The following is a 24,899-nucleotide window of genomic DNA, read 5'->3' on the forward strand; positions in this document are numbered from 1 at the left end:
CTTGACTCTGAAACTTTCACAGCACTTCATGACACTGACGTGTCTATGTGTGTATCTCACGGATTTCAGTGGTTGTGTAGGACGTCATGGTTGAAATTTTGTAAAGACTGCCATGGAGTACAGTAATGTCTGTTGACACTGTAAGCACAGAAGAAGTGGCCTTTGCCTTTGACCGTGTGCTTAATCCTATTCCCTTTGCTCTCCCTCACCCCTTCCTCCACAGGCTACCATTATGTCAGGCAGTTCTTTGAGTCTGAACCATGAACCATCTCCCATGCGCAGCCACCTGGGTAGACAGGCCAGTTTCCAGGAACGTAGTAGTAGCCGGCCTCAGTACACACAAGCAAACCGCAGCAATACGTTGCCCAGTGATGGTGGCCGCAAGGCCTTTGCCATGAGGAAGATGAAACAGGAGGTCAAGGATATTATGTCGCCGACTCCTGTCGAGCTACACAAGGTAAGCATGCCTGCTTCCACCTTCACTGCGTAATCATTTGAGAGCTACATGAGGTGAAGATGTTAAGTATTTGGTGTTGATTGGTTGTCGTGGTGTCAGGCTTTATCATAAAGCCAGAATTCATACATCTGTGCAGGGAACATTGGGATACTGTTTGTGCTAAAAAGATTGGGTGTAAATCAACCTCTAAAGCATTCAATTACTACCCTGTGTGACATGCAATCTTTAGGTGAGTCTGTTTAAAGAATCAGACTTGGAGGACTTTGGCTTCAGTGTCTCTGATGGTCTCCTGGAGAAGGGTGTCTACGTCAACAACATCCGCCCTGGAGGCCCTGCCGAGATTGCAGGGCTTAAGTCCTATGACAGGCTTCTACAGGTGAGCTCTAGTACTAACATCTGTTCCTCACTATTCATGTGTTAAAAGTTATGTTACTGTAGCAATATGAATGGTGGCCAGTGTTGGGAAAGACCTCCGTGTCAGCTGTTTTTGGTCATCAGGAACTTTGTTGTGCCTGTCACTAAGTTGACAATTATCAGTGCAGTTAGATTGCAACTGCATAAATGACCACAGTTATGAATGATACTTTGGAACAGAGAACAAAAGCTACACAAGCATATTACTTCACGTCAGTGGACTGACACACTGCCCTTTTTTCTTGTGACAAGTCGCACTGACATAATGGAGACAAATATGCCATTAATTCATGAACTGTGGAGTTGCCAGGGCCGACCTGGAAAGTCAAAGTTCTCATTAACAAACTAGCAAAAGGTCCCTCATCAAAGAGTTAGAGGAACAAACACATAGAGAGCTCAAGTTTTTCATACAAAACCGTTGAACATAAAGATTGGATCATTAAAATGCACCTGACCTTTCCAAGTTATCAAAAGAAGTAATATCAAATGAACAAACAAGTAGAGCGGCATTTGAAATGGCTGTGCCGTCCACTTATTCCCACAGCGGGTCTTCTCTTGCAAAGTGTTTTTTTTGTTGTTGTTCTTAGAAAATTCTTACCTGTAGAGTTGTACCAGAAGATCTGCTGATCTTGGCTTCATCTTCATGTTATCTCAACTGAACTCTGTTTGCTAAACAATGAGCACCCAAAAAGCCAACCTGAGTAGAAGCTGAGTGAATTAAATAAGCCACATTATTATCTAAGTTGCCAATCCCTTAACACTTCATTCTTCTTAAATAATAAGCCTGTAACGGCTTATGCTGGAAAGTAACATGGTCCTCTCATTGTCAGCCATATTTGGCCTTGAAATTAAACTGTAATCAAGTAATGTGGATCTCCATGCTTTATTCCTGTTCCAGATCAACCACGTGCGAACTAGAGACTTTGACTGCTGTCTTGTAGTACCACTGATCGCAGAGTCTGGCAACAAACTCGACCTGGTGATCAGCCGGAACCCACTGTCCTCTCAGCCCTCAGAAATAAACCAGCTGCCTTCGGAGGAACCAGTGAACTGGACTGAGCCAGGGGACACTGCGCCACAGTCCCAGGCTGTCCCAGAGCCAGGCCAGCAGAACTCAAAGCTGGCGGGAGTGGATGACATTGACCCCAACAAGACACTATAGCAGGGTGAAGCTGGATGCCTGGAGTCAAGCACTCCTCATGGTGCTAAAAGAATTCCCTTTCTACAATGTCTCCTTCTGGTGGAAAAGGTGGGTTCTTGTCCATCATGGCACATCCAGTCCTCTTCCCAGAGCCAGAGAATGAGCCCTAGTGACAAAAAAAGGCACCCTCTCCTCCCACTGTACTCACCTGTCGGCTATGTGTCCCTACCCTGTGAGATGGTGATGACGATGCAGGAAATCTGTACAAACCTAAAACTGAAACAGTGCCATCCCTCATTTTTATTGCCAATAAATGAACAGTCAAAGAAGAAAAAAAAAAAAGAAGACATAAATGGAAATTTGAGGTGTTTACATGTTGTGTTGGACTGACCACTTTGTGTGTGTGTGTGTGTGGGACTGTTTCATGAGACTAGGCCATAGCAATCCTCTCTGTTTTCTCTTTGCAAAGGGTCTCTCATCCTCTGTTCAGCTGAAACCCCTACCCTTGGATATTCCAAGATCTGTATATTTTCATTATTTTTTTAAATCATGCCTAAACTACAAGTGTGTACAGTAAATACCTCCCACATCGACTGATGCCAAGGTCTGGGTTTACTGTCTCTTTGGCACAGGAAGTGGGATGGGGACAACAATTGTTAAATGTTAAATGTTCAGCACAATGAAATTCGTTGCCATCTGAAAAAAAAAAAAAGATGTGGCTACATGTGTCCTCTGTCTGTGTCGCTAAATCAAACCGAGTGAGTTGGGAGCCAGTGTATTGGATGAGACCTATCGTGAAACATTTTCTGAAGTACCTCAACAAAAATGGGTCGGTAACACTAAATTTGAAAATATCTCTGCGTACAAGAAAATACACCACAAATGTTTTGATTCTTTGCCTGATTAGTGAATATTTATACTGGTCAAACATGTCAAGTCTCATTTCACCAAGAGGTGGAGGACGGAGTACTAATGCACCTTATCCTAAATTTGGATGAATATCTATTTTTATGAGTAATAACAGATTTATATGTGAGATGAATGCACATTGTGAAACAGTAGGTAAACACTGAGCTGCTTACCATGTGTAGTTCTAGTAAACATTGCTGTAAGAGAGCAGAAGGGCATTGGTTAATTCTTATTGGATGTTTATAGTCCTTTGTCTGGTTAGTTCCTTAAACGAAAGCCTCCCCACCCACTGAGTGAAAGGAAAGGCCAGTGGCCCTCTAATAGCACTAAATAAAGAAGATATGTTTTTTTTCTTTTCCCCTGACTTCCACCAAAACAGCATGAGAGCCCTTTACCAACTGTTTGAAAAGGCTTCCCTACCTAAAGTTGCACTGATCTTCACAAAAGACCACATAGATATGGATTTCCTCGAGGATGTGGCGCCCATTCTGTTCTCGCCCATTCATGCTTGAAGGAATGCATGAAGGAGAAGAGACAAGTAACTGATCCAAGTTCAGTTTCGCATTGGTGCCAGAGAGAACCATGACATTTAAAGCTTGTGTAGATCTTTCCCTTGGACATTATCCCCATCGTAAACCAATATGGGTAATGTACTGCTACCTTCTATGCTGAATTAAAATTCTGACATTCATTGCCAATACATCAGAGTACTGTAATGTACAGGTAAAACTGTTTTAAAATCATGCCTTTCTTCTCCTCCAAGCTCCACACAGTTAACTGTTTCAGCAGTGTTCATTGCTGTCTCAGGTTGTCGTATACACAACCTCCATGTGTTCCTACCCTGTGACTGCCCCCTGCTGGAACAATATAGGCAAAACACTTCAACATATAAAAGGCATGCCGAGGCTGGGCCATAAATGAAGCAAGAGAAAGATAATAAACTCCATAACTGAGGTAGAGGCTATTCTGACTGTTGGAGATTAGTGTCTGAAATAAATATGAAAATATATATCTGGATTTATCACAGACCAAAAAACATTGACCATGTGCAAGACATTTGGGGATTGTTTTTAGTTATTTCCATTACTGTAGTTGCAACTACTGTACCCTAGTAAATATGAACTTATTACTGAACTTTCAAAATATGCAGATAAACTGTGAACAGTACTCACTCAAAAATACCATCAACAAACCATCAAAATGACTGATTTGGTTTTAAAAAAAAAGAAAAAAAAAAGTCAAGCATGAGAGTTTCTGTGAGCCACTTACACGTTTTATATTTCCCCCTTGTTTAAATAAATATGAACTAATAATATGTGAATATATGTGGTACTGGTATGGTTTTGTATGTTTCATTGTTTTCTGCGGTAGGCCCGAACCCAAAAGGTGTATAAATTCTTTGTAAAGAAAAAAAAAAAAAAAAGAAAAAGAAAAAAAAAAAAGACAGTGACGTGTGTTTTATTATGAGGACAAAGATGGCCAAAATGGTCTATCCTCTATGGAAAAATGATTTAAAAAATGTATTCTTTTTATTAAATTTGCAGCTCTGCTTGGATAAAAAATGATAAAAGACACAAATACCACAAGCCAAGCAGTCTGTCTGCAAAAAAAAAAAACAATAACTGCACCCACCAGTGTGTAAACCTGTGGCTTCTGATGCGTGATGTCACCCATTGTTGTGAAACACCCACTGTTCTCACTATGTAAAACAGCACATCACAGTCTGACTAAATGACATGTCTCATGTTTGAAAATGTAACCCAGGATGAGACCGAGGTGAAGTTATGTTTGGTTATTTTTCACCTCTTAATGCAGATTATTCTTCAGGTACGGGTTCATCCACTCAAACTCATGCAATGGATTTTCAGTGTTCTCAAATGTTTTTGGTTTTTTTTTCTCATCATAATGCCTTTTAATTAAGTTTGGCACAAAGCCTCAATTCTGTAGCATTTCTTTTTAACTTTTGTCTGTTAATTGTAACTGACGTAGCTTCCTAATGAAAAGAGTTCTTTTCAGTTCTAGTTTCTTTATTAGTTTGTTCCGATGTATCTCTTACAGTGAGCTTTAGTCAGATGAACACACACATTTGGCTTAATACTCAAAGTGGCTGTTTTTTTTCTGTTTGTTTCTTTTTCTGGAAAAAAAAATTAAACTTGAGTTAAGCACTGCCAATCAAAATAGTGGGTAACCATTTCCAGTGTATGACAAATAAATAAATCAGTTTCACTGTTGTCCCTAAAAAACTGTATTTTTATTTCTATTGGACAGGTATTATGAGCTGTAAAGTATTTTTGTACAAGTTTAATACTTTGGTAGCATGATATTTATCGTCTATGTATGGATTCCTACAGCTGTAAACCTTTGTATTGCCAACAAAAGAGAGAGAATAAAAAGACATACAGAATGGACCATTCACCAGTGGATCTCTCTGCCTTTATGTATCTTGTGCATCTTCACTGAGCCATACATTTTGTATGTTGAAGGGAAATGGAAGTGGTACCTATAAGCCACACTGAAATGCTCCAGGAGAATATTTTTATTCCTACCATACACTCACAGTGACATCTCTTAGGAACAGTAGAAAAATTCACTTTGAGATGACAGTGGGTATAGTGAGTGACTACAACTTCAAACGCCTTATCTATCTGGCATGGTAAGAAATGGCAGTGAGGTAATCCAGTACTGCTGGCCTAGTAAGGAAGGGCATCACTATGAATAATAATAGACTTTATTGGTTGATCTCTTTTAACACAGAATGTAACAACTCAGAAGAGAAACTAAAGTACAAAAACACAAAAGCAAAAAAATACAAGCTACAGGCAGTCCCCGGGATATGAAAGAGATCCGTTCCCCAAGTGTGTCTTTAAGTCGAATTTGTAGGTAAGTCGGAACAGGTACATACACAGTGTTAACGGCAATGTGACCCGACTTAAAATGGCGGACGGCGTTCTCCTTCTGGGAGCCGACAAACAAACCAAGCCACGCAATGTTTTCATGAGCATCACAAAGTAGTGCGTGCATTCATCATTACAAAACCATTGTATTAAACTCAAATTTTTAGGCTTTATGGCACTCCGTTCATAAGTACGAGTCCTCCATAATCAGACATTCGTAACTCAGGGACTGCCTGTATAAGAATAAAACCACCAAAAACTAACAAAGAAAAAACATATAAAGATATTCAAGCAGGATCCATTTAAAAAACCTCATTTTTTTAAATGGGGATCCATTTAAAAGCTCAATTCAATAGTATCTCTTTTTGTGGGGTTTTTTTTCCCCATTTATTTAGCTGTTATCAGAGTGCACCTCACAAACATATCCCTGAGTTCTATTTAAAAATCTGTCAAGCTCTGAAGGCCACTGTGCCACTAGTCTTGTGTTTCACTCTGGCAATGCTTGTCAGTGCCCCGAATGACTGTCACACTCATACACTCAGTATAAAGCTGCTGATAAGACCAGCAATGGCCCTAAAAATAAAAGAATAAAAGAATTTTAGTCTGTCCTAAAAGATCAGATCAGGTCATGTTGTGATCCTAAAACATATTCAGGCATTTGTCATGTCTCGCTTTGATTACTGCAATGTTCTGTACTCTGGCCTGCCTGCCTCTAGTACCAAAAGTCTTCAGCTGGTCCAGAATGCTGCTGAATTCTGACCAGAAAAAGGAAGTTTGACCACATTACACCTGTCCTGGCTTCCCTTCATTGGCTCCCAATTAATGCAAGGGCAAATTTAAGGTCCTCTTATTAACATATAAATTTTACACAGGCTTGCGCCAGCCTACCTATCTGACTTAATTACTCCCCATCACCCCCCTCGCACCCTGCACTCTCAAGATTCTGGACTATTAGTTCCAAGATTTAAAAAGAAGTCCGCTGGCAACCGAGCCTTTTTCTACTGCTCTCCCTTCCTCTGGAATGGTTTACCTACAGAAATTAGGGAGGCAAACCCTCTTCATACTTTTAAAACCAGACTAAAGACTTATCTATTTTGTCTAACTTATGGATAGTATTATTTTGATTTGACTTTGTCCATAACAACTTTGTTATGGACAAAGTCAAATCAAAAAGCCCTTTGAGACTATACATAGTGATATTGGGCTCTAAATAAACCTGCATTATTATTATGTAATTTGCTCAGGTAGCAGCTTATACCCACCATCCTGGTGGACATGTATTTAGCAAGTCCAAATGCAATATGATCCAGCCTCTGGGTGCTAAACATGTTCAAAATGAAGTCCAAATAGCCAGCAAATAAGAATGTAGCACCGCCACATACGGGTTTTAGGATTCCTTTTTTTAAAATTCATGGTTAACAGGATGATGGTTGACCACTACTGAAGGAAATCCGTATAAGGCAATATTCCATCCCCAAGATGTATAATGGTTGTTTTAATTTATACCAGTCTATTGTTATGTTTGCGTTTTGTTGGGTTTGATCAGCTGGCCGTCAAACCGGTCAGCTGACCCACATGTCAGCTGACTCGCCAACCCGGGAACTTTGGGAACACTTTTAAAAAGGAGACACGGGTATGGCTAGAGGGAAAACGAAAGGAGAGTCAGGGAGTCTGCGGGGGACCTGAACATTTAAGGTGCACCTAAAATAAATTAAACTGAAAAAGGAACTGCGTGGACGTTTCCTTGAAAAGAACTTGCAATCACCGCATTTCACGGCTAAACGCGGGTAAAATCGTCTGATCCCTATCCTGCCGGAGCGGTGAGATTGTTCTTTTTTCTTTTTCTTTTTTTTGCTGGATTCACGGTGGATTATCTTTTTTTTGCTGTTCGTTGGTTTTTTTGGGGACTCTTTTTTTCGTATTGCATTGGATTACTGTTTTTCTTTTGTTGAATGACTTTCGACATTGATTGCGCGACGAGCACGGAGACGGAGGGAACTTTAAGAACTGTCATTTAGTTTGTGTGTAAATAGAGGTGTTGGTGTATGTTTGTTGAATTTTCGATGCCGGCAATACATTTAAACGACGGCCTCTTCTGCGTTGCCTATTTCTTTAACGAAACAAATCGAAATTAACGCAATTCACAAAATAGGAAACGTCAGTCTCATCTTAAATGAGAATCAATTTTAACCCGTGTGTTTATTGGTAAGGATCGTTGTGTGATAGCTGATCGTTACAAGAAGAGTTTTGTAATTTTGCAGGTAAAATTTGGTAAGGTTATGTGCATCCAAGATATCACCCTGTTAATCCTTGTTAGTCACTGTCTGTGTTTATGTTTTATAGTTGTTTAATTTTTTTAAGTTTTAAGATGTCAAGTGTTTTAAATTGTCCTTTTTTACTTTTGCACTTTTTACACTTTTTTACACTGTCTTAAAAGTAATGTCCAGTCTGACTGGGCCCTTGGAAGAGCACAAAATTCCAGCTGACTATTTTCACACTGCTGCTGAAGCTAGAATTGAGAAGTATCTGTCTAGGCTCAGTGACCTGGATTTGCCTTCCCAATGTTCAAATCAATGGGATCTTAAACCTGCACTCTGTGCAATCTTACCTCCTGTACAGGGGATCTTCACCTGACGTGCAAACTCAATTTTACCATTCCTACAGAGCAGCTCACTCTGCTTCTCTTGATGTTTTCTGACAGTGACTGTGAAACTCAGTTTGGCTTTGTTTTGCCAACTGGTTTTCTGTGACTATGGAGGTTGTTAGATTTGGAACAGTGAGTGAGTCCAAGTATATCTTGCAAACTCAATTAGACTTATAACAGGGGGCATACTCTTTCTGTCTCACTCAGGCTGAAGGGTATAATCCTGATGTGCTTATCCTTATGCTTACATAAAGCTATGAATTCACTCTGTTCCGGCTGCCTTTTCATACTCAAAGAGCAGTTTAATATCTCTGTCAACTCCCTCCATGCTTTTATAAACTCTGTAAAAACAAACACTGATATGCCATGTTGTAAAACGGTGTGGTGTAGACTTCTGTTTATTCTCCTGGGTATCTGGTTATCTGAGTATGTTAAGCCTAATCTGGGCCCTGATGCTCCTATGCAATGTCTTACAGCTGGGGACTATAAATGCAGGTCTGGCCTGGTTATTATACATCTTAATGTGTGTTTATATAATTTGTTAATGACAGTATGTAATTTTATCTTCCAGAAACAGTGATACAGTTCTTAAGATTCAATCTAACTTAGATCTTGATTGCACAAAATGGTGTGGCATGATAAATAAAAATATTAGACTCAGTTAAACATTAAGTATAAGTCATAATCAAATATAAAAGATTAGCATAACTGGTATAACAAAAATTAAGATAGATAAAACTGAGATCGTCACACAAAATGCAGTTCTCATCAGCCCAGTTAGAAGCTGACCTTGGCACTAAAATCCTCATACAGAGTTTTTTCAAATGTCTTTCCACCCTTCCTCACAATAGTTCTCTACCTCTCCTGGCACTCACTATGTTTTGCCACTTCCAACTACTGTTGGTCACTCTGGGGGCTGGGACCGTTGAAGAGCCTCTTGACTGGGACAGATTGGCTGGCGAGAGAGAGTCGGCTCAGACTTGAGCAGCCAAAAGGAGACTCTGTGGAGACCGTCTACAAATAAAACAAAAGACATTCATTCAAAATCAGATCAAACTCAGGGATGAAAAGCCTTTACACAGGCTCTGAGCTTAGAAAACATGTATCCGTGCATTCTGTTGAGTTGAACTCCCCTGTGGTTTTTCCAACAGGCCAGTCCTGCTCTCAAATATCCACATGAAAGGAAATTTATCCATGATCCTTGCTTGGAAGGAAGGATCTATGACTGGAAATAATCCTCTAAACTTCACTTTCTGTTCTAAAGACTGCTGAGTTCTAATGGCATTTTCAATGTATAATTGAGTAGCCTGTGTTATTTCCTGCTAGCCTTATGATTACATTACACACTTTTCCTGATGCTGTTCTCTTACCTTTCGATGTTTGGACGGTGTACTGCAGTAGTCAGTCTGGCTTAAACGTTTACTCTGAGTAGGAGTTCCAGGAAGAGAGGAGTTCATTGTTTTGGGTGGTTCATCATCCTGGACGCATTCTGGATTCAGAGGGTGAATCTCACCTCTGACGTTCTGCCCCGCATTAGGATCATCAGCGTTATACACAGGGGACCCAGGATTAGTGTGACTATTCAACACGGAAGCCTCTGCGGTTCTGACATCTTGCCCAATTTCTTCCGTCCAAAGCCCTCTTCTGGCCTGGGATGTTGTTTTAGGGGACATGTGGGGCTCAGGCGTGGGGCGGGCCTGACAGGCTGAGGTTGGCTTGGGAGGGGTGCCAGTGAAAGACTGGTTGCAGGTTGGTTGACTAAAAAGATCCTCTTCCTTAAGATACGGTTTGGGAAGCAGCTGACTGACATAGGCACTCAGTCTTGTTTTACGTGGGACGGCCTTTCTTTCAATGGCTTCCTTAAGGCCATCTTTATTTGCCACCACATAGACACGCTTCTGTCCCCTTGTCACAGCTGTGTATATGTGCCTCCAGGTCTGGGCTCTTCCACCTCCAAGTACGTACACAATAGTCTCTGCCTCAGATCCCTGAGAAAACACGCAGACATCGAGTTAAACTCAAACATTAAACCTATGAGGCTTTACTGTCCGCATAATGGTAACAGTAGCAAAATTGACAGTTTGACTGGTCACTGTAAAACATCGTTATGTAAAAAGAGACTGTTCGATCCTAATACTAAGCAAATTAGAGACAGAGACAGAATCTAATTCGGCAATTTCAAAATGCTGATGATATGCGGAGACCTGGAAAGTGTGGATAGTTCTGGCCCAGGCGTGCTGCAGTCGGCACTCTCTCTTTAGCTCTCGGAACAGAGCTGTCACCTCCCTGCCGCTGCCATCGTCCAGCGTCAGATACCGCCTCTTACCACGTGTCACGCCCACCTCAGTCACATCCTATTATTGGAAGGAAATGATGCATGTGAATCGGCATTCATTAATTGGCATTTGTTCATTTGAAATTCACATTTAGATATCAATAAGAAACTGTACTTATGAGACCGATAACATTTTAAATAGATGTGTACATAAATAATCGATGAAGAGACAGTGATAGAGGCTGTGCAATAATGTTCTACTGTAGGCAGTGTTCAGACATTCCCCCTGTTTTCCACACCTCTTTGATGAAGAAAATCTCCCCATTGCAAAGGCGTTCCTTTTGTTCTTTCGTATCTTGTCCCATCACATCAAAGGCACCTTTGTCTTCCCGCTGTTCAAAAGCAGCAGTGTAATCAAGCTTGCTCTCTTTGGTTTTGTCTGTGACGTAGCCATTTTTGGTGCAACATACTTTGTCACCAGGCTGGAAATGTAATGCGTTCTTCCAAGTTCTGGGTTAGAGGAAGCATATGTGTGCTATAATTCACAGTACAGGAAAAGCTATCAGGAGAATAAAGGGTAACACAACGTTATTTCTAAATCAAGAACATAAAGAATGGTTTCAAATCCACAAAGGAACCCTTAAATGCCTGTATAATAAAACTACAAGAATACCCTATTAAAATTATTTTACATCATAACAATGCATTGAAGCATCATAATTCAGTTTTTTATGTGCATTTTCTCTTAATTCAGTTAATTCAATTTTACTTGTATAAGCTCAGGGTGACAGTGGTAAGGAAAAGCTCCCTCAGAGTGAGACAGTAAGAAACTCTGGGTAAGGCAAGACTGAAGAGGGGAAGCCCATCCTCCTCTGGCTAGACTGGGGTATGCTCAAAGCTATGCTCAGTTTATCAGTATCTGTATTACTATAGCATTTGCACAATAAGTTGAACACTTACTTTGTGGTGTGACCCGAGTAATGCTTGCAACAAATTTCATTAATCAAAGCACACTCCTTCCTGTATATAAAAAAAGAGTAACACTGTTAAATTAAACAAATAACAAATTTGCTTATAAAGCTTTAACCAAATTTGCATCTTTTTCAAAAGACATTATCTAGTTAGTGTCAATGCGGTTAATGTTACTGATGTAGGCCTGAACTATTAACATCCTAGATATCCATTAAAAAAAAAGAGTTTTAGAGTACAACCAAAATGACTTTGTCTATAGACCAAGCACACTTTCCTCAAGCAACCCTGACCACATTAAATCCCAAAAAGTTTAGCATAATTAGAGCTGTGTGTGATCCTTATCTTTGATACCTTACCTCCGAAATGCAACAAACTGTGAGGTTCTGTCATCTTTTAATCCAGGAGCAGTTTTCAACAGTGTTTCAATAGCTCTCTGCAGGTCTGAGCAAGGATCAGTTAAAAACATCATGAGCAGCACAGGACATTTGTGTGATGGAAAAACAAATTGTAGTACATAATTGAAAACAACGTTTAGGACGATCATAAGAAGAAACAAGAATGGAATTTAAAAAGAAAAAAAGCACAGTGATGTTTACCATAATCCTCATAGTGATGGGGAAGAGTAACAAGAATGAAACTCTTGTCAGCTGTTGGCATAATGCCTTCAGGGTCATTTAAGTCAACAAAGGCATCGAAATTCAGAGGGTGAAACCTCTTCATCCCCATCTCTGAGATCCTGGAAAAAAGATGACCATAACATATATTGAGATCTTCTATGGGACAATTTCTTGGACACACCATTCAAATTATAATGAATCCAATTACAATCCCTTATTCTCACTTCATATGTACGTTCACAGGAACTGTTTGACTTGCCATGATACATGAATGGTCTCCAACATGGAAAACTTTACTCATGAACCAGGTGATGTTGGAGGTAATTACTGTGCAGAGGGACATCATAGTGATATAAGATACTTATTAAGGAACTGTTCGAATTCAGTTGCTTGAATTCTACTCCTGCATTGTGATTCATTTTGTCTCAGGTACAGCTTTACTTAAAGAGCACACTGTGTTTACTCATCATTGCCTCTGCAGGGCTACGCATTCAACTGGTGAATCAGGACTAACAGGAAACCAAATCAGTCTGACCCTAAGATATGAAAACATACTAACAGTCCAGCATTTTGGACAATAAGCTCAGATTCAGCACGGTGGTTGGTCCTCATCTCAGTTGCCCAGTGAATTGTGCTGAGGCCGGAGTACAGATCCTGTAGGGTGTTCCCTGGCTCGATGCTAGGCAGCTGTCTCACGTCCCCTGCACAAACACAGCACAGACAAACACGGCACAATCACGAGGCGTTTGGCTGCGAGCAAATGGCTATGATTCTCATCAGTGGTCAAATATTTATCAAATGACTGCTCACTTTTAACATGGAAGACTTGGTCAACGCTAGTACAGAAACCACCAAATGATTAGTCTTATCAGTCAGTTACTGCATTTGTCTACCTGATGTGTTTTTTTTTTTACTTGGGCTCTTAATAATGGCATCCTAGTGACATGTTTATAACTGAATCTAAACCAGCATTCTGGCTGCAATGGCTTCAAAATAGCATAGGCTTTTTCTTTGATGCTTAAATTCCCCTTTTCTGTTTGGTGTCACCAATTTCCTGCACAGCCCTTATTCCCAACCATGGCACAGCCGCCTCATCAATCCGGTAGTGTAAAGACTCGTCCATCCATCCTCCAAACCACCTGAGGGGAGCCACTGCTTCCTCCCTGCTGCTGCTGAGTTTACAAGCCTCTCTGTAGTGCTACTGCTGTGTGTGTAAAGCAACACACTATTTACCCTGAATTCACTTGCTGCAACTGTAACGACTCTGTCTCCTCCCCCCTTCTGGTTCCACCATTCAGCTTTCAGCATCGCCAGCCCACTGATCACCAGGCTGATCTCCCTGTCATCCTATCATTGTTTGCACCTGTTTCTGTTCTGTTCCTTGTAGTTTGCCCCGCCTTTTTCTAATATACTCCTGTCCTTTGTCCTGTATAAATACCACTACCTTCTCACTGTTTCCCTGTGAAGTCTTAACTAGAGACTGACCATTACATCTGTACTCTTAAGATTAGTTCTAAACTTAATTATTCTTGTATCCCATGTCTCGTTCTTGTGCCTTGTCACCCTGATCTTCAATAAACTTCTAAAACTGCACATGCATACAGCCTCCTCTGGACAGCAACTCTATAAGTGTTCCGTTTAGAGTTCCTGGAGCGCAATGAAGGGGAATGTGTACTGTCCAGTTGACCCTACCAGGTCAATTCCTTACCCCACCCAACCCAGGTGATGAAATCACTGAGATCTGAATTTGTGACCCCAGCAATTTCTCACTGAGTAATTTACTACTGTGACCCATGAGTGCTGCACATCTTTTTTTATATAACAACACCGAATACCAGATTGATCAGATTTTTCTATGGTAAGCAGAGTAATCAGCAACATTCAAAGCACCAACTAGTACAGACACTGTTTGTGTTTGTGTCCCATAATCTCACCTAAGATAATGAATTTCTTGAGCTGTGCATATTGGGTGAGTATGGTTAGAATGGAGTGAAGGATCTGGACACACACCAGACTGCCTTCGTCCACAACCAGTACTCGCACTGATGAAAACTTCCAGTCGTCTGGTTTCCAATCAGCAGATTTCTTGGCACACATGAAATTCCACAGCACCTACGTAAGATTGTACAGTTATAAAAGCGGGTGTGTTTATGTATCCAGAAGTATCTTTCAAAGTTTGGAATTTGTTATTGTAGGGCAATCTGTTACGTGTAAATGCTGATATGTGTATTTAATTATTATCCCTTATACAGTGTATAAGAGATAATGAACAAAGAATTAAACGAATAAAACGAATACAGGTCAGGCAGTTCAGAGCTATTCAGTCTGTAAGACAACACAATTTACTGCACATTAGGCTTATCTGGTAATCACATTTAGCTTTCAACTTACTTGATGCATAGTGTATGATTCAGCTTCCAACTTACTTGATGCATGGTGTATGCAGTAAAACTGGTTCTCTTAGTCAGCAATGCGGCAGCTCTACCTGTAGGTGCAGTTAGCAGAACTTCAACTGGAGCCTTTTTCGTTGCCTCATCATTTTCGTCATCACAGTAGGCACTATGAATCTCTTCCCTGTTATGGCTTTGCTGTTGCATGGCTGCTTTGAACACAACACTAACCACCGTGGTCTTTCCACAACCCCCCTTCCCACTGATAACTGTCAGTGGATTGGCACACATCATCTTTGCTGCACATACTTGGTCAGGATCCAGTTCTACAGGGTTATGGTCTTGATCAAACTGGGTACCGCTATGAAGAGGGGGGCCGAGGTCATTTTGAGAACTGTCATCTTTAATATCAGTCGTCTCTTTGCATGCTTTGGCCATCATTCTCTGCTCCTGGGCAGACCGGAGGACCTCTCTTACATCCAGGCAGATATTCCAGGGTTCCCCTTCCAGTAGAGTGCGCAGGCAGCTTGCAATGCCTCTTTCATAAGTATCGAGGTTTCTCAGGGCTATCCTTCTTTTCTCGAGCACTATTACGCCTTGCTTTCGCAGAAAGTCCACTGCGTTCCAGACATCCGGCTCCTCCAGCTTACCCCTCTTCACAAGGCCCTCCAGTTCAATGTAAGTACTACCCGTTCCACCGCAGTATTCCTTCAGGTTTTTGTAAATCAGCAAGGCATTGCGTTGAAGATCAGGGATTTTCTGGAACAATCCACAGTCCTCAAAAGCATTAAGCTTTGCCTCGGTCCTGATCATCCGAAATTCCTTCAACATGATCTAAGTAAGTGAAATGTAAGAACATCAATAATCCTGGCATAGTGAGAACAAAAATGATCAAAGGCTTTAAGTCAACTTCAGCTTTCAGTCAAGACTGCTACAAACAGGGAGTCGAGCATATATTATACTTTACAATAGAGTATAGTAGTGTCTCATACATGGTTAAAGCCCAGTTTCCACACATCAGTCTTGATCAGTTCCTCCAGTTTATAAAGTAGTTCTGGGTCCTCCTGCCTTTGTGCAGGAGCCTGCGCGGTCACTGTAGCTTCGGACAACCCTGAACTCTCTCTCCCAATTATCCTTTGGAACTGGCCAGGCAGCAGTGTCGGCAGGTAGGTCATCACGTTTGGGTACAGACTGGCAACCTGCACATGAATACCTGCAACTGAGAGACAATGAAACTAGATTTAAACCATCAATAATGAGAATTACTGTAAACGTAAAACACTGACAAAAAGTCTGACGAATCATGTTTGTTTATTACTGCTTTACACAAGGTAGATAAAAAATACACTGTGCGTTATAGCAAGTCTGATATTGAGATATTCCAGCGATAATATGACTGAGAACTATGTATGTCAGTGTGTATGTCCTCTCTACATTTCACACCAAATTTTGAGTGACAGCATAAGCAATACTTCATTATGGAGGTCACATCAGACAGGTATCACATTAGAAGGGTGGGGCTATGCTACCTGAGGCGGAGATCAGTGATTTGAGCTGAACTGCCACTGCTGCGTGCTCTTCCCGTGCAGCCTCAAACTCATCCAAAGTGTCCAGTAAATCCGTGAGATCTATGTGCCTTTCCACGGGCAACCACTCCATGAACTGGGTAACAAAGTCAGGAGCCACACCACATGCCTTCAAGAACAGAGAAACGAGAGAACGTCCATCTCCACCAAGGTTGTGCCTGAGTTCATATCTAGGATAACTCCTCAGAACAAGCTTGTGTTTGTATATGCGTGCTCTGCAAGTAATCTTCCACCAAGGGTCGCACAAAGCAAAGCGTCCCTCCACTCTGTGCGTCTCACCATTTTCACGTAGAAAATTCACTGTGGATCGAAGGCAAAACAGGTTATTCATGAAAATGTCTCCCTTTATTATAACCAAGTCTTCTGTTATGAAAATCCAACGTTCAGTTTCTGGATTAACTAGACCATAAAATGTTAGGTGCTTCGTTCATGTTGGTAGATATGAAGGTCACACTGACTACAGTACATGTACAACACTTGGAATAGTTTAACTTGTTGCCCTAATACTATAGTTCTGCCCAACACTGGTACATGTAGCACACCACAAGATCCAATTCGGTTTGTCAAATTCCAGAAGATGTGCACGGAAGCAGTATTTGATAACAGATTTTGTGATCTTGCACTCCCAGGACACAATCAGTTTCAGTTTTGGAGATCTCTAAATGTGTTCATTGGATTTACTTCAACCACCTAAACCACATATCTCACAGTATGTAGGGTACTATGCGTACTTCAGTCTTCTTTAAGATAAATTTGAACTGGTTTCTATCTTACTGCATTAATTATGGCACTAATCCTAAAGTGTTCTCTTTAGATTTTTATTTGTCTTTTTGAACTACTTACTGACAAGATTTTGCCTCTGTATAGTCCTTCCCTTATTTAAAGATGATAAATTAAATATTTATTTCCTGTGTGTCACCTTATCTCTTTGCCATGGTGACAAAAGGAACCAAAGGAAGCCACAAAAGTTTCAAAACCCTGAGATTTTTTAAACCACTATGGCAATTCTGTTTTTTGTTCCTGGATTTTATTTTGTCTGAAGAAACTGAAGTGTGTGAATAATCCTGAGATTTTTGAAAAAAAAAAAAAAAAAGAATGTGAACAAACTCAGCATTATAACATAAATGATATAACTGATATAAATTCCACAATTTCCCATTTTTAGCACAATATACAACTGCAACACCAGCACAGCTCAAGTCTTGTTTTGTTCATTCTCATCTGTGAACGTTTTGAAAGTTATTGCGAACTGTATTAAGAAGATTTAAAATTTTCGGTCAAGTCAACCAATGCATGACAAATGTTACATAAATTTAACACTAAAAATACAGTAATACGCAACTATACTGGCCAATTCATTAAAAAGTAATTAAAAGACACTTTATAACTGTGTCCAAGGCTTGAGCATTATGCACTGCGGGCCTGCTGAAAATTACCAGGATAAAGTGGAATCCAACAAATGGGTGAACTGCAATATATTTACATAAATCAGTTACATTACGTAAACCTCTCGATGTTATACCAAAAACTTACCGATTCCGGCATTTCTCTCTCTTATTGACTTAATTTTTCAAATGTTGGTATTTTCGGCGGCCCGTGTAATACTCTTGACACACCTTTAAACATTGGGTACACATAATGTAGAGACAACCCTACAAGTCATAAAAAAGTAAATAAATAAATATACATATTTCTAAAAAATCATTAAGGTAATGTGGTGTCCTAGTCTGATGCGGATCTGCATAAAATACATGCGTGCAATTCAAACGCACGCACAAGAAGTTTACGTCTGTCTCAAAAGTAAAACAAAAATACAACACCAATACAGTACAATCACGTCGTTCCTCATGCCATAAAAATTCATGAGGCTAAGCAAAATGCCACACCGTGCTCCGGGGTCTCACAAAGATATTACTGTACAGTATCTATAGTTACACAGGAAAACCCGAAAATACCTCGTAATATGGATTTGAAATGGACTGAAATGGACTTCTGTTTAGAAAAACACAATGGATTTGACATGGATTGAACGACATTTATTTAAAATGGAAACGTGAACACAAATATAGAAAGAGAACAGATAGAAACTGTTATATTTTCTTGCCGAAAATAAACAGTTATATCTTAACGTTGGTCATGGTACCTTCGTTCCGTGGAGATATGGACGACTGAAACATTAACCCTCCAGACATGACGGTGCTCATTTCTTTCATGTCCAAAAATTCTGGTTGGTTTTCTTCCTCTTCATCCTCAATTTCGGAATCCTCCGCTTCTTTTTTTTGTCTGTCATTTCTTTCAGGTAAAATGTAACCAACTAATGTAATATCACCGAAAACTGAATTAATACGTTGCATTGCTTCTATAGTTTTGTTTCTCCCGCGAGAAAGCCCGATATCCAGCACGCATGCGTTATATCCGAAGCATGCGCACACCAGAGCAGTGGGTCTGGCGCAGTATATTAAATTTTCTGACGACACACCCCCTCAGTTAACTTCCTGCTGGATGTCTGTGTCCGAAATGGCGTACAAGTGTACTACATATCAGCCTAATATACACTGTGTACTGCACACTACTCCCCACCCTAATATACAGTATGGTATGCAAGTATGAGAACTTTCGTGTGGTGTACTTCACGTTTGCCATCGGTTGGGCTATTTGTTCTATAAAAAACGAGCAACACATGACTACAACAAACATCTATCCATAGGTGCCCTATAAGAAAGCATATGAAGACTTATTACACCAAGCTATGCAACTGATACATTTATATTCGGAACTGCACCTGGAGTTGAAGTTAGTATGCCATTTCGGACACAGCCGAGGAACCGTCAAGTATTCTATTCACACGTACGTTGTACATATCGGGCAGGAATAAGTTATGTTTCCGGCTACGTAGTTATGCGTATGTGCAGACCGGATCGGACGCTGACATACCCTTCTCAAACCGTACGCTAAGGACTTGAATAGGACACTGTTATGGTAGGACGCAAAAAATCCTTGTTCAGTGTATTAAGTGTGTGAATTTGACCTTAATTGTTAACTGTAACTCATTACACTGATCTATTGTCAAGTAACAGTGAACGGATTAGAAGTGCTTAACTTTAAATGAGCTTATTCCGTCAGAATGGAAGCGTGCATTGTGCTATGTTGTGATGCCTTCCCGTACGTATTCGTATTAATACGTATTAAAATTTTAATTTGTGCTAAGTGTTGATTTGTGATTTCAAACGGAATGATAGTGACAAGTTTGAATATCGGCGTGCATGTGTATGTACATCCCCATGATTAATGTCATGCTGTAACTTCCAGCCAACGAAATTCAGTCAGTGTAACGTTAATTTTAATTTGAGAGATATAATTGTTGGTCGTAGCGTTTTAGAACAAGTGGTACTTGTCACTGGTATTACTATGTGTATTCATAAAGTCAGTGAGCTACATAAAGCTTTTACCTGAGTTTGGATGTTGAAAAAGAGATACATTTTGTGGCATCTTGCTATTTCAAAAGTGAACATATAATGACCCAGTTAAGTGGCAGTCATTGTATTTTATAATGTTCACAGGTACTGTTCTAAAAAGGTACATTAATGACAATGCAATATTTGTCCTAAATGATGCAAACATATGCATTCTTGCTTTGTAGCCTCATGAGACTTGGTCCCCACAAGGGGTTCGCCCTCAGGTGAAACCAGCAACTGGTGGACTTGTCAGTTGCCCTTTCTGCCCTAGGACAGCAGAGTATCCTGCTGTGGCTGCACACCTGCAAAGTCACCAGAGGTCGATGGTACAATATGAAGGTAAGGTATGGTGAAAGTGCACAGACTGCCAGCCCCTACAGCAAAGACTGAGACCTGTACAGCAGTGAATGTACAGTGCCTTACAAAATTATTCAGCCCCCTTGAGAGTCATCACCATTTTCTGGATTACAAATGGATCACGTATGCTTCCCCAATCAGTATTTTATATTTTTAACTGTGTTTATATTTTTTGCACTACCTGCATTTTTTTCCCATTTAATGTTGATCTTTCATTCTTGTGGTTGTAGGATATGACATTTACAAGTGCCATCTGGCATGTTTAAAAGAGGGTCACTACCATTGTGACATGTGTCAGAGGGCAATTGGGAGGAAGGAGCTTTTTGAGAAACACCTCAGAAAGTGTTCATCATCAAGGCAACATCAGGCTGTAACACCTGATGTAACCGTAGTCAGTGACCCTTCCTCACCAGAAACCGATATACACACAGAGTGCAAGATACCTGAATGCCCTCCCCGTGTTCAACACAAAAGACCAGAGAGAGTGACTTGTGTGCACTGCCACATCGTTATAAATAAAAAGAATTTGAATGTACACATACGGAGAAAGCACTCTAAAGCCACCCCTGACATACATGCAGGTCATCACCTACCATCTACATGTGTTGACCCCAAAAGAGGACTTTTTGTTGTGTCTCAGTCATTTCAACGGATTGCTCATCCCATACATGTGCAGAAGTGCACATGGGGCGATGAAAGAGTAACAGCATGTGAGCTGGACAGATGCCATCAGGTTCAAGAGGTCACCAGGAGGAGTGGGTTGGTTGGGCATGAATGTCAACATTTAAGGTCAATTGTTTATGCACCTCTTCCCACTGCACCTGATAACCTTCGTAAAGAGGTCCTACTGCAAATGGCAGGAGAAAGATGGGTGACCAACAGTACGGTAGAGGCCTGCCTAAAACGACAAGAGGAGGCAGAGGCAGAGGGGACACCAGTGACGGTGATTGTGACTCTGGGGAAAGACCAGCATGAAACTTACATCTCGGTCTTTGAGCCTCAGGTCAGAACTTACTCAAAGCTTGGTCGTGTGCTGGTCCACTACGACCAGCACACCAACACGTGGCACTGCCCTTGCGTAACACCACACAAGTCGTGCCTTCACAAGAGCCTGGCAAAGTGGCAGCTCTTTCAAGTTAAGCCAGAGCTTTTTAAAATGGACAGTGCAGATGATATACATGACACCCTCACCATGGAGTCTGTGGTGGGGGAGGATGTGGTGGAAACAGGATCTGCAAGTGCCATTCCCCTATATCAACCCAAGGGGGAGGAACTGCATGGCATGTTGCAATACGTAATTGTGGATATCCCCAAACACCTCTTTCCACACGAGACACGCTGCGTCAAGTGTGAGGGACAACCTCCTCTTTCGGAACCCACGGTGATAACCACAAAGGCGACGGTTGTTTCCTTCCTTGGAGTTGTGGAAGGTGAGTTTTAAATCAAGTTAAATTTTACATGTGTTACCCATTAATGTGCTGTGTCAGTCGGTGAGCATGGCATTGTTAAATAATTCTTGGTGTATCTCCCTATGCAGATGTGACGGCGTACTGTACGAGGTGTGCTGGCTGTGGGAACTTCTACAGGTATGTCAGACTAGAATTGAAAGAATTTTCTAATTAAAGAGAAGGCCATCACAAATGAGTAGAGAGACCATTTTAAAGTGTGTGATTTTAAAGTGGTTGCTTAATATACAATTACAGACATGGAGAGAAGTTTGCACATTTCACAGAGGAAGGCAGAGCGACTGTCAAAGGCTCCGCACCAACAGTTTTCCACGTTCCCCAGAAAAAAAAGAGGAAGGACATCAACTCTGTGAGTCAGACATTGTTTTGGTTCGCCCTTTTTTCTTCCCTCTGTGCATAACAACACTATTGTTGAATGCATGATTTGCTGTATTTTGTAATGACATTCTGTTGATCTTTATTGGTCTTTTACAGATTCCAGGAGAAGACCACATCTACACCAAGGTGTGGAAAGGATACTCTGAACCCAATGACCCCTAGCCTAGGCCCCCTGTCCCTTCGTAGTTAAGGATATTGGGACTGTTCCTGAGCTTGACTGTCTTGTCTGAGGTCACAGGACAAGGAGGACAAGGCACTTACGAGTCTGATCCTCTTCTGGCTCCAAGTGCTTCTTCTGCCCCCTTTAAATGGTGCATAAGAAACGTTGTTTTATGTCTGTCATTGGTCAGTATTCATTAAAGATGTGTTTGTTTGTTTTTCTTGTTGTTTTCTTGTTAAGCCCATCATTTATGTATAGCATTTTATGTTTATAACTGGTGTGCAATTTGGAAATATTTTCATAAATGGAAGTTCATTCAAAGTTTTTTGTCCCATTGGTCCTTCAATACGTGTTTGTGTGTGTGTGTGTGTGTGTGTGTGTGTGTCACATATACTACTTAAACACTCAGTGTCATAGAGCGATTCATCATTATTTTACTGGATTGGATAACATTCAGGAATTTATGTGGCATGCAAGAACCTTTTCCCATTGTTTCACAAGAAGTTGTAAATGTGGGTAGCCTACCTTCCAGTCTCTTTCAAGTGATTTTCTACATCCTTCTACTACATTCTTCTGCAACCACCAGTTGGTGTCAGTTACATGAATAGCTATAAAATGGCATTCGGTCAGTTGGCAATAATATTGTTTGATCATCAGTCAGTGTGAGTGAAAAAGACAGTAAGATGCAGATTTGGAAATAAGACAGGTTTATTTATGATAACCTTTAGTATTGTATATGTTTACAACGCTTTCCTTATCTGAGGCCTTGATATTTTTTCAAGTAAAAGGGAAGTCTATATGGGGAAAAAAATGTTTAATAGGTAACATGGGTTTCAGAGTTAGTGCTCTGACTTTTATCAATATTTTTGTCTGAGTTTCTTTTAAAAAATGCAGTCGGAAGCCTGTAAGATGTCAGAGCATGAAAATAAACAAGCAGCAACATCCATCCAAAAACTATATGAGAGGGGATAACTGTGACTCTACAGAGGGAGAGAGTAGGAAATCTGCAGTGAGGAAAGCAGCAAAGAAGTTTCAAGTCTGAGGTAGTGTGAGAGGAAGAGCTTTGCACAGATGTAGACAGGTGCATTAATGACGTCTGAGTTTTTCATCTGACAGTTATTTAAGGTAACCACACAAATTTACACTTACTTCCCATGTGTTAATGTTATTTAATTATTTTTTCTATTCTCCAGACAATTTGTTGTACTATGTTGGAACACATGGTACTGAAAATTGGCTTGTTGTGATGGACAATGAGCAAAAAGCATGCGTACTTCATAAGTGCCACGATGGCCAGGCACAGGAGGACATTTGGGCATCAACTATAAAATGAAAAAAAAAAATGCTCAGCATACTACAGGACCACTATTACCAAGAACACCATCTAGTGGAGGTGAGTAAGCTTTACTAATGATAGTAATGCAGACACAGAAACACAGAACTTACCTACGTACATCCAAATTTATAATTTCATGAAATATGTCTTTGGTCATTTATAGATTGCCAGTTGTCCTCAGTGTCAACTTAACCAAAGTACGAACACCGTTTCTCCTACCGTGCACCCGTTGGTTGTTCAGCAGCCATGGTCTGTCATTGGTCTGGATTTAACTGGACCTGTCCCGATCACAGAGAGGGGAAACAGTTACATATTTACCATGGCAGACGTTTTAACTAAGTGGGTGGCTGCTGAGCCCCTCAAGAGTAGCTCCCCGGCGCTGGGCGATATGGACCAAAAATCATATCTTGGTATTTTTAGGCTGAATGGCAATTCACGATTCATATTTTGGTATTTTCTACAACGTGGGCTAAATGTTCAGTTGTAAGTCAAAACCACATGTTGGACATCGCAAGCACTTTTATTAAAACAGACTGTGATCAAAATAAAATGTAAAAGGGTTCCCTTCACTGTTTGTAAAAATACACCTGCAAAACATGTAAATGAAAAATTATATAAAATAAACAGCCTGCAATAAATAAAAATAGGGCTATCTCCGAGAATGCTCCTTCAGCTGTGTTCAGCAACAATAACAGAAAGATTAAAATAGAGTTAAATTACAGGTGTTCCTCATCTGCTTAACAAAATACACTATGTGATATGGAAACTCTGTGGTGCTACCTTTTTGCACTGTTAATTTAGATATTACAAATTCCGAACGAATGAATTAATGAGTGACAATGTTAGCATTAACTAAAGTTACATCAACACAACTTTGGTGTTTAAAGTTCTTAAAATGCACTTATCCAGAGGTAGTTTTGATTAATTACAAATTAGCAGTTAAAAGAAAACTTACAAAGGTTGATTCCTTTGGTTACCACAAAGCGTATTTGATTTTTCTCAGACTCTGTAAACGTGGTTTTGCATGTCAGTTTTGTCAGATGGTGTTTTCTTCTACTGGTGTTTTGTAAGGAGAGACTCGCAATGCACGGTTAAGTTGGCAACAGAATTTGACACATTTCCTGTGAAAATGGGTCACCGGATGCCTCCGTTCCAGATTTCACACCATTACATGGTTTCATACGATGCTGGGTTTGCGCACAGAGGGAGAGTTGAGGCAGGGTTGCGTGGACAGTGTGAGAGAGGAGAGGCTTTACAGAAGAAATGGCTTATGTAACGCAACATTAAATTATATCGATATAAATGGTATTGTCTCATCCTATATCTCGTTTGAAAATATATTGAAACGACCTTAAAAAGTTGATATACCACCCAGCCCTAGCACTCCCCTCTTTACAAGCAGGCTGTCTGTATGTACAATTTTCACAACTCATTGACATGCTTACCTG

The 24,899-nt window shown here is 40.5% G+C and overlaps 3 protein-coding genes across 3 annotated transcripts in view; 2 read left to right on the top strand and 1 right to left on the bottom strand.

The window, feature by feature from the left end:
• The window catches only part of grip1 (glutamate receptor interacting protein 1), a 95,891-nt gene extending 93,858 nt beyond the window's left edge, over positions 1–2,033 (top strand). The window contains exons 24-26 of the mRNA XM_030779470.1: positions 224–457; positions 687–833; positions 1,770–2,033. Coding sequence (XP_030635330.1) covers positions 224–457; positions 687–833; positions 1,770–2,033 — 645 coding nt within the window. The remainder of the gene's footprint in view (positions 1–223; positions 458–686; positions 834–1,769) is intronic.
• Positions 2,034–9,932: 7,899 nt separating this feature from the next.
• On the bottom strand, positions 9,933–18,653 carry helb (helicase (DNA) B). The gene is made up of 13 exons (XM_030768588.1): positions 18,443–18,653; positions 16,243–16,599; positions 15,706–15,932; positions 14,750–15,547; positions 14,258–14,435; positions 12,883–13,024; positions 12,303–12,442; positions 12,063–12,147; positions 11,695–11,754; positions 11,034–11,244; positions 10,664–10,813; positions 9,973–10,447; positions 9,933–9,937 (listed from the first exon to the last, which is right to left on the bottom strand). The coding sequence occupies exons 1-13, from the start codon at positions 18,651–18,653 to the stop codon at positions 9,933–9,935; spliced, it is 3,039 nt and encodes a 1,012-aa protein (XP_030624448.1).
• Positions 18,654–19,240: 587 nt separating this feature from the next.
• LOC115821260 (uncharacterized) lies at positions 19,241–22,335 on the top strand. The gene is made up of 6 exons (XM_030785045.1): positions 19,241–19,278; positions 19,940–20,093; positions 20,342–21,541; positions 21,649–21,697; positions 21,815–21,926; positions 22,052–22,335. The coding sequence occupies exons 1-6, from the start codon at positions 19,276–19,278 to the stop codon at positions 22,115–22,117; spliced, it is 1,584 nt and encodes a 527-aa protein (XP_030640905.1). The 5' UTR covers positions 19,241–19,275; the 3' UTR covers positions 22,118–22,335.
• The last annotated feature ends 2,564 nt before the right edge of the window (positions 22,336–24,899 follow it).

Source organism: Chanos chanos, chromosome 1, assembly GCF_902362185.1.
Source record: "Chanos chanos chromosome 1, fChaCha1.1, whole genome shotgun sequence".
Taxonomy (NCBI): Eukaryota; Metazoa; Chordata; class Actinopteri; order Gonorynchiformes; family Chanidae; genus Chanos; species Chanos chanos.